This window comes from Symsagittifera roscoffensis, chromosome 2, assembly GCF_963678635.1.
Source record: "Symsagittifera roscoffensis chromosome 2, txSymRosc1.1, whole genome shotgun sequence".
NCBI classification, from domain to species: Eukaryota; Metazoa; Xenacoelomorpha; order Acoela; family Convolutidae; genus Symsagittifera; species Symsagittifera roscoffensis.
In genome coordinates, this window is record NC_087063.1 from 60,112,021 (window position 1) to 60,122,666 (window position 10,646).

Below are 10,646 nucleotides of genomic sequence, written 5' to 3' on the forward strand. Positions count from 1 at the left end.
GAATTAAGTTTTGGTTGGTGCATGTTTTCCCTTTGACTTTGACAGTTCAAACTTTACTGCGCGCGCTATATTGTGGATTATTTTGTAATCTTTATCGCCACGTGTGGAATTAAATAAAATGCTGTGATATTGGTAAGTTTATATTGTTGTTTTGAATACCCCCCTCCCTCACGATTAGAGTTGTTGATTATTTCACTTTTCGGTCAAAAGAACAATTTTGAAAAGCTTTATTTCCTGAATGAAAAGTACTATAAAGCGAATCATTTACATTTATAATCAGAAGTTATTTAGTCAGAATCGTCTAATATAAAAGCACGTCGATTTAAGCACCGCCGTTTAGGTGGTCTAATTTCTTCCCGCTCGTTTTCTTCTCGAGCTTCAATGTCCAAATAGGGGCAGTTGTACGCTGCTGGTTCTGACTCATTTTGCCCACTTAGCTGGTCGAAATCTACCAAATCCTGTTCTAGCTCTTGATCAGTGTATGTGGGTTGGTTGAACCCCATATCTGGTGGAGTAAAAATATCCACATAATACCCGCCCTGCGCTTCTATATCTTCAGCCAAATCCTCCCCACTTCCGTTATCGGTGGGAGTGGGGACCACGGCGTCGTCGTCTACGTCGTATTCGCCCCAGTCCATGGTGCGCCCAATTTCTCTTATGAACATATCCTCACGCAAACGTTTATGTCCGAAAGGACTAGTAGTTACTCTGTCTGCATGTATATAGCGCTTATTGTCAAATGCGCTCAGGGAAATTTTGTTCGTTATTATGGTTTGTAAATTGTGATTGCAAGAATTTATCCTCACATTTTCTGACCGGACCAGCGAACAGTAAGTCAATGTTTGTTTAAATTTATTATGGGTTAGCTCCATTTTCGAATATTTAGAAATACCTTTCGCGCTTTTTTTGTCCATGTCTGAAACAAAAATACAATCGATTTACTTCAAATTTTTAACAGTTTTTTCTCTTTTCCACATAAATACCTCCATTCCCCCCCCAACCCTCACTACATAATCTTATGATTTGTTTTTGTTGCCCTTTTCTAAAATGGTAATTGCAAAATGGTAAAAGAAAAGAAAAAGAAACTTACTCGAAGAAATAATGCTGTACAGTTTGGGTTTTAGTCCGACGTACTCCTGTATGATCTCCCCAGCAAACTCGTCCTTGAATTTCAGGGTAACGCGCAAATTCTCGTTGGTGTAGAGGGGGTGGGTGGCTGGTAGATTTGAAAAGTCAAAATGATTTCGCAGTTCATGGTTTTTCTCAATTTCATTGTAGAGATCTTTGCTGCGGATTTCATACAGGAACGAATCAGTGTCCGAATATAAAAGAGTAGCGTCAAAATTTTTCTTGATTATGTTGTAATGGAACTGGAACATGTAAAATTTTGCCAAATCTAGTATCGTTGCACCAACAATTGTGGGCTTATCCCATTTAATGTTCACAGGTTTTGAGGTTACAGATACCAAGTGTTGGTCAATAATTTTTATACTGCTAAATCTTTTTTTCCTTGATAAATTTTGCAGTTCTTCAGCATTGCGAACAATATCTACAATAAGTCGATTCCTTTTTGATTCGCAGAATTTTCCAAACGCACTATTTATTATTTGCTTGAAGAAATCTTGTTCAAACTTGGTAGTAGCTTTTTTTCGGAGCTCAGTGTTCAACTGAACATATGGTGCAATAAATTTTTCTTGTCTAAACTGCAGTACTCGATTAACTTTTTCAATTTTCAAACCAAGTTTGACATAGAGCTGAAGTGTTAGGTAGTGTACAGTATAGTTTTTCTTTGGAAAGAAGTTTTGTATGAGCTTTGGCGTAGTGCCCACTTTATCCGAAATGTTCATTTTTTTCAACATGTCCAATTGAAGCTCACTGAGCCACATTTTGGACACAACTTCTTTTGTTGGGGCGAGTGGGTAATCCGAATGTGCATCATGCAAATGATCGGGGTATAAAAGATCGACGTCCAAAATGTATCCAATTTCGGATTCTCTGCTCGTGTTGAGAATTTCGGCTATAGTAACTTGGTCATTAAACTCGAATGAGTTAAGTGGAAGAGGAAATTTTTCCATAATCCCGCCATATAAATTGTTCGCGTCTATCATGAAGAGGAAAGTGTTAGGCTGTTTAGGGTCGTAATTTTTCACAAATTTATTGTTGGCGGAAACAAGTCTTTTTTCAAACACACTTGCAATGCCCCCCCCTGATCAGGTTTTCTGCCATATCCAAGTGCTCCCTATTAGTGAGCAAATGGAGGTCAGCCTTGCATGTTTGCAAAAATGCATCCCCTGAGAGATTGCTAACCGTGAAATATTGAGCACAATCTAGCTTATATGTTTCATAACACACTCGTCTAAACTCTTCAAAAACGCATGCAAGAATCAAGGTATCAGTTGTTAGATACAAATCGCTGTATTCGCCCAAAGTCTGACAACCGAAACGAGTGTACACTAACCATGCATGTTGGTATTCTTTTTCACTGACACTAACAACACCTCCTTGCAGCGTGTTGGTCCACTTGTCGCGTGCAGGTAATCCATCTTCTGTTTATCTTGCATGGCTGTCAACATACGAGTAGGGGAAGTAACCTTTTTGTCGAATCAATGCTTTATCTTCTTCCGGTCGGGTAGCAAAGTGGTTATTGAGATATATGAACTTTTCCACGGGTAGATTTCGAGCTAGCTCATCGAGTGAGCTGTTCATAAATTTACAACTTTCCACAAAACGGATTTCTTCGTAGACATGTTGGACATTTCCTTTTTCGTTAGTGTACGATCTAATCCACACTTTCATTGTAAGTGAAATAAATTTTTCGTCATTGAGAGGAATGACCGAAAAGGTGTTTCTGGTATTGGTATCTTGCAGACTCTTCAGTACATGGTGCAAATCATAATTCTGGAGATTGTGGGCAAAGACAGGGGTGAATTGTATGGTACGTCTCAGGAAGTTGCATTTGTTGTGAGCCCATCCGAGGAATGATCCATCGAAATGATTATGGTCCAAAACTTTCGCGTTAGTTTCGGAGAATTCCTCTTCGCAAATCCAGCATTTGTCACTGTCTTCAAGAATAGTGGTGCTTCCGAGGTAGTTCGGGTATCGTCGTTTTTATTATGAAAGTCACGCGCCAATACTTCCAGCATTCGAACGAATTTAGTCATGGCGTCCACTCCTCGATGAAGTGAAAAAACGCCGGTTTCGGGTTACCAGCTTCCACAACGACAAGGCAAAAACTGCTGGGCTTATGTTTTTCAATCACGGTTGTGCTCGAGCAGGTAGGATTATTTCTCACCGTATCCACCTTCTCCAGCACAGACTCCAAATCAAAGTAAACCGCGAATGGGCTATAGCTTCGAGCACCGATGTTTTTGAAGCCTACGCTGCTCTTGTCAACATTTGGCATGGTAACGATTGCTGGTTCGTTCCCCATGCAGATTAACTGGTGGCGCTCAAGTCGTTCCTCAGATGAACACCGGTGGAAGCAATTTCGGCACAGCATGTTTCTCGATCTCAGTTTTCTTTTTTGCATTTTGCTCACTAGCTTGTTCAGGTCTTTTATCACGACGTAGTGATGCGTGCCCATATCGTTTAGAAGCAGCAAATCCACAACAAAATTAGTCTGATATTTTGACACTCTCAGGGGTAGAAGTCTTTTCATTGTACCTAGAGAAAAATTTTGAATGATATTTTTATACTAATTTTTAATGTCATCATAATAATAATTCTTCAACGAATGTGCAGCCAACCATTTGTTCTGATGTGCTTAGATACAGCTTCACACCAATAAAAAAAAAGATTTGATTAAAACTTCAACTAACCTGAAGACATTCACTTGCACTTCATTCAAAATTTCGAAGCGTGCAATAGCCGGTAGTCCCATTGGGTACACAAAATCACCAGTTGGCTCGTGCGCTCTTGAGTTTCTGCGATAATCATAGAAGCTCGCTTTCTCCTCCTCTCTACTCTGCATCGTACGAAGAGTGAGCGGGATATTGTTCTGCCGATGATACTCAGCAACGAAGCAGTACTCAAAGCATCGATCGTCTTCATAATTGCGAATATTCAACAAGAAGCGTTTGAGTTTCAGTAGATCGGCTGGTAGTGGCAAGTAGGATGAACCCCTGATCGGTGCAGACTTCACCATTTTTAGGACAATCTTATCAATCCTGCGGATTCTCCAGCCAACCATGAGACGCATATTGATGGACAGTAGACAATATTTGGTCTACGCAATCATAGAATTGGTCCTGGGTCCATCCTTGAACGTCTACAGCAAGCATTTTGCAATTGGCGAAGATGGTTATTACTTCTTCTATGCCATCTGCCTTCTCTTTTTCAAGAGTTACTTCTGCCGACAATTGAGCTTTCTGAGGCTCATACATAGTATTTTGAAGTATCAGCTCTTCGATTTCGTCTCTCTTGGTCACGAGTAGCGCTAGTAGGTCCACTTCCGTTTCCATCGGCACTATATCGTATGTCCTGACTGATCCATCAAAAGCTGTCTCAGGCTGTATAGAAGTGAGGATTTCTCGGCTCATATCCCATGCTGGCAGACCGTGTTCGTTTAGCATATGCGCAGCATATGCGCGATCATTTTGGAACACATTCATGTCGTAGAGACAAATTCTTCTTTCTTCCGTTTCATCGATTGTTTTGTGACGCTCCACGACATGTTCCCAAATGACGCGAAGTGACTTATCCTCTAGTTCACAGTGACCACATATGTAGTCGGTTTTCACAGGATCAATCTTGTGAACAGCCATTAGATGTTTTTTGAGGCTTCGCCGGTCACTCAGTTTTTTTTGGCAGAGATTACAGGGTACGACTTTTGTAGACATTGCGAGGTGGTTGTTTTTGAGAATTTTGATATTTCGGAGAGCTAGGTTCAAATAAAGCAGATACTGGTTTACAAGTCAAAAGAGATCAAGTGATTTTCCGTTTGTTTTACGACTGCTATTAAATCTGTTTAGATTTTCAAACTTTTTTTTATCATTTGCTTAATTGCCAAACAAGGAGTGATTTCCTAAGGTGGAGCTTAGATTAATAAAATCGAGAGGGTGCGCCCAAAATACTCTCAGATACATCAAAGGAAACAACTTCGGCTCATTAGATAAACCTATAAAATAGTCTCATAAATCAACCAAATTTTCTGAATTAACCACAAAGTTCCTAAACAACTTGTGTAGCTTCAAACAATTCATCGGCACTCAATTCAAAAAGACCTCACCCGAGTAGACCTAAGCCAGCAGAGTGAAATGAAAGCCTTACACCGAATGTAGTTAATCATCAATTGAGCTGTCAAAGAAGTGATAAAGCTTCATATCATGATTTTTTAAAAATTAAATAATGGGAATTTTTCATGTCAAACTTCTGAAAATCGAAAAAATCAAACAGGTCAATTTATTCTTTTTTGATTTTTTCTTGTTTTTATTAAATTCATTCTGCGTATATGTTCACTGATTCAGGTATCTGTTGGGTCCTTTGCAGTGTTTCAGCTTTTACTTTTAGATGGTTTCCACTGCAGGGTTGTGAGGAGCATTGGCTCAGTGGATATGCAGTCCGTTCAAAAACCACCGAATATCTTTTGAAACGTGGCCGCCTAGACTCGAAAACGGCGGCAACGCCTTGTTTTCGACCCCGCTGAGTCTAAAAAAATTGGTTTCATCCATTTCTGAGCACGGCTTCATAGTGAACGACACTTAGCCAACGATGAATTTTAATGAATTTCGATTTTCTCAAAAATAACATTTCAAAAAGCGTTGTATCAAGGAACTGGGGGTTTCATCAGCCGTAATACCCTTATAGCAACATTATGAGATAAAGTTGCAGTTCACGAAATCAATTTTTGGCAATTTTTGGACAAAAAACAAAAACGAAATTTTGCATACTTTTTCTGGTTTGGGTTTTGAACAGAAATAACTTGTTAGGTGCTGCATATACAGGCAAACTTTCATTAGCTAAGTTGATCACCTACTACTGGTCGAAACCAGAGGATAATTTTTGATTAAAATATGTTTTTTTTTGTTTAGTTTTATTCTTTCAAAGATTTCTGAAAAAAAAAGTTAGAGAGCAAACATTAAATTAGAAAATCAAAAACAAAGCGTAAACAAAGATTCATCCACAATAATAAAAAAAACTTATCAAACTAAATAATAAACCCCCAAACTGGTGCACTCTCGGTGGAAACAAATTTTTTTTTTTGAGTTTTCAGAGATCTCTAAATTGCAGTTTGCGTTTTTTCGGCGCATAGCAAGCATTGATAGGCGGCGTCTCAGCTACTAAGTTTGGTGCAGTGGGACTTTGACTGCCGGAAGAAGAAGAAGCAGAAAAAGTTTGCTGCTGCTGATGTTGAGTGATTGAAAAAATATCCGGTTTTATTGGGGTTTTGGGCGTCTTCTGGTCCTCATCTTTTTTCTCTGTTGAATCTGGTGATTCAATCGACTCAATGTTCCAGTAGTTTTCTCGCTCTGCTAAATCTCTAATGGATCCTTCCTGATTTTCGTAAAAGGGGATCGATTGGCAATCGTAGTTAAACAGTATTTTTCTCGGTGAACGATCAAGGCAAGTAGGGTCTTGAATATCTGTGCGCTTCAGCGCAGGATACGATTCAGTCACACAACAACTCTCGTAGACCTGTTTTCTGCTTTGTATGAGGATACCAATTTGATCTAGCAAATAATGGGGTAACATCATATGGTTTTTAGTGACCCATTCATCGAATTCTCTGCTTCCTGGATCAAGATCGTTCAAAGGACTTGCGTTTCGATGACGCATTTTCCGTTCCTGTTGAACCACTACGATAGAATCTCTGGTATAAGTTTGGTACAATATAGCTCTTTCAAGTGAATTAATTGAAATAATTTGCAGTGGACTTGCCATCGTTGAAAATTTTGTTTTGGTTGATTTTGAGAGATTGAATGAAAATAGTGAGTAGATTTAGTTTGACGTACCACTTTTAGTTTTTTATTGCTGGTGGTCTAGTTTTAGCCAATTACCATAGATCGGGTTTTGTAAAATTTTAATATGTTTTCAGGGCTTTTGCAATTAAAGTAGAAATGTGAACGCTTTGAAAATCTATACTTCAAAGAAACAGCATGGCGCCTTTTTATGATACCCTAAGCACAAATGACAGAAGTTTTACACTTCAACGAGATAACAGGCATGCCGCCAGGGTAAAACCGTTGAGATTTATGAGCTAAAACGGGAATTTGCCAGACAGATTTGACATGTATAACTTAAACTCATAAATTTCCAACTGCAAACTAATTAAAAGTCCCCAATGAAGCTTAAGGAATACCGTAAAAGAAATCGCCCGAGTTAAGCTATTCACCGGCTGGGTAAATCATTCTTAAATTGTCTCTTGACTGATACGGTTGAATAAAATTACCGCTACCCAACTATGTACACGCTTGAAAGTGATACTAACTTTTTTGATGACTTTCGTGATATTTCTTCAGGAGAAAAACGTATAGTCAGAGTTGGAACAAAAACATTTGAAATAACAGGTACCTATATTACACTAAAATTGTATAAGAAAACTGACGAAGAAGTGTTCAAAATGTATCAAGCAGTTACTTTGACGACGAAAGAATTTGATAGCTTAGCAGATAATTATTCAAAAGTAAAAAAAAATGATCAAAGCACCAACTGGTGAAAAGATTTCAACTTCCACAACAGGAAACGATAAACCTCAAAAACGACGATATAAATCAAAACGATCGGTTTACTCCGAAAAAGACTGTAATAGTGAAAACGGAGAGGATGATGAAGAAGATTATTCCAACAAAAAAAGTCGAGTGGCTTGAGTAAGTGGAAAAAAAACCCAGTTTCATTTATTAATTATCAGAATGGTTGAAGCAATGTATGAACAATCGCCGGAATACTTTAAACAATTTCGGAAAAACTTTAAATTTTTTTTTCTGAACAATGAACCCGACGTCTCTGACCTTCCTTCTAATACGAACTTTGCATTTGCAGTCCATTCAAATCAGAACGAATTTTGTTCCCAATCTCCTGCCAATGGTCAGCCACATTACCACGTTCTTATCGAAGTTACAAATGAATGCACTGAAGCAGTTAACAAGATGACCTTAAAATCTTTTATTGTGCCTTGCCTCCTTTCATCCTTTAAATGTTTGATTATGCGGTGCAGCAAATATCATCTATCAGGACCACTGATGGAAAAAATGAAATTGGCTGTTAACTACAATTCGACTAACAACCTTGACACCGCCGGAGTTTCTTTGCGAAAACGATTGCCACAGATTTGCTTTGCATCACAGACTCGATCCATTCAAACTCAAACTGATCTAATTACTAATGTAACCATTGAACGTTTTATTCGAATTTTGAATGGGGATAATGCTGCCGAATTTTCAAAAATCATTGATATTATTTTGAGTGGGTATGGTCGATTAGAGATTGATTCAAATACTTTGTTTGTTAAATTTATAATGGAGAAGAAATACAATTTTTGAAAAAAAAAATATTTCTGAGATAATTCCAGCGGTATGTGTTCTAGCAACCATAAAACATGTTTTTTTTTTAAAAATCAATTATAAATCATTAAAGAAATGCAACAGTATCACAAAGTTATAACATCATATGTTTAGCAAAACGCATCATGTCATGATCGTTAACCTTGAAACCTATAGGAAATTTAGAAGAAATTATAACATGAGCAACATAAATACAATAAAGTCCACACAAGACCGAGTTAGCTGATTGGATTGGCTTATTCATCAGTATTTGGTTTCCCTCATGGATAGAACGTCTCATATTTTTGTATACATGTGGATAGTTGTGTAGGCTTCGTCCAAGAGGATCTGCAAAAAAGATTTGACCACCAGCTTGAGCAAACAGTAACCAATGAGTTCCTGGCTGGTCTGAGTTTGATGCGTTGACTATCATGAAAGTATTGTCGCGTTTCAATATTGTATTAAATGCTAAGTTAGCGGGAAAAATGCCACGAAATCGATGTTTCAAATGTTTGCATCGGTTAATAAGCTCAATAATCTGCAAATTGTCCATTTTTTCCCCGATTCAATTCATTAGAGTGTTTTTAGCTATTTTTCTATCGGAACGCACGTAAACTGTTGATGCACGCTCTCCCATGAAAAGTAACTCTACATTTTCCCCCAGCGGAGCATCAAACTTCAGTTCTACTGAAATGGTGCAATTGGTCAATTCAGGATGAATAAAGTAGATGTGAGATCAAATGCCATAATATAATGATTGTGATAATTAGCCAAACTGATTCCATGACTATTGTTAAAAACAAAGTCTAGAGCTTCCAATGTGTTATAGTATATTCTTTTGTTATCAGTCGTTGACACAGGAGTTCCTGCAATGGGTAGGCCGTTTCGGTAAACATTGATTTCATTCAGCTGAAACTTTTGATAATGAAACGGGTTTGTTCGGTTAGTACCCAGGTATGCTGTATTCGAGCTCATTGCCAAAATCATTCGACGGACTGGCTCTTTGGCAAAAACGTCTTCTTGTCGCCAACTTTACACACCAGTTGTGGCCAAAAAGGTTCTTGGTAAAACTTCAATATAATTGTATGTTGCAGGTGTTTTCAACAGAGTTTTTTCTATCGATGATAGTACAAAATCTGTTACTGTCATTTTGCGCACATATAGGTTAGCCTCAGTGATTTGGACTTGGTAATGTTTAGTAGCGTGCTCAGACATAATAACAAAGTCATTAGGAGATCGTCTCAGAGAAAGTCTTATTGTAACACCGCTGATAAGATGTTTGTCGCATGATAAAAAATCACAGGCAATTTTACCAAATAATCGGAATTCGCTTGATGCTGCTACGATTCGCTTACGTTCAGCGACATCTTCAGCTCGCCCATTAGCACCATCAATACCTGATGGATTATCTTCATAATAATAGCCTTGACAAGCAAGCCACGTTTTCTTTGCATCAACACCGTGAGAAAATTCTGTCTCAATGAAACTCTTATGGGTAAAATTGGCATTAGTTGTTGAAATTTTTTCTCCATTCAGGGACATGGTGCATTCAGAAAATAAAGATGAAAGTGGATTATTAACCAAATATGGTGCGTCTCGTTGCCCTGCCTCTGTGGCGTGAGTTCGCAGTACATTACCATTATTTTGAACAATGCGTGCAACAATCTCCAAGCGAGTTCGTTGAAGATCAATAAAGTTGTTTCTATCTCCTAAAACTTCAAATTCGAGCATGGGACCATCAGGTGAATAAGATGGACCAATTTTTTGAGTGAATGCGTTTTCAAATGTAACGAGTAGAGGAGGTTTTTCAAATAAATCTAATGAGCTGTGAGTTGCTTCAGTTGGTAATAAATTAGAAATCATTTCGTACTTTGGTGAAAAAATTGGAGCGACTTCTCAGTGGAGTTCGTTTCTTAGGAATGAGAGTTTTTCTTTTTCTTGTTGTTGTTGATGTTGTTGTTGTCTTCCTCCGTTTTCTGCTCATACGCGACTTGCTGCGTCCAGCTCCAACTTGTTTTTTGATTGTGTTTTTTACTGTGTTTTTACAGGCTTGTCTCGGCGTTTTCTTCCTGGTTGCTATATCTATTAATTCGGGTGCTGCTTGAACAAGTAATTCTTTTCCAATACGTTTTGCTGCTGGTACTATAAATTTTCGAGCTAACGGAAGTG

General features: G+C 38.1%; 1 protein-coding gene across 1 annotated transcript; it reads right to left on the reverse strand.

Moving 5' to 3' along the window:
* Positions 1-271: 271 nt before the first annotated feature.
* Positions 272-2,137, reverse strand: LOC134840209 (uncharacterized). Its single transcript, XM_063855933.1, has 2 exons — positions 1,091-2,137; positions 272-916 (listed from the first exon to the last, which is right to left on the reverse strand). The coding sequence occupies exons 1-2, from the start codon at positions 2,106-2,108 to the stop codon at positions 288-290; spliced, it is 1,647 nt and encodes a 548-aa protein (XP_063712003.1). The 5' UTR covers positions 2,109-2,137; the 3' UTR covers positions 272-287.
* Between the last annotated feature and the right edge of the window lie 8,509 nt (positions 2,138-10,646).

Coding starts and splice junctions, on each gene's coding strand:
- LOC134840209 (XM_063855933.1), bottom strand. CDS start 2,108: ATGATAGACGCGAACAATTTATATGGCGGGATTATGGAAAAATTTCCT. Junction 917..1,090: donor GTACAGCATTATTTCTTCGA/GTAAGTTTCTTT, acceptor TTTTTGTTTCAG/ACATGGACAAAAAAAGCGCG.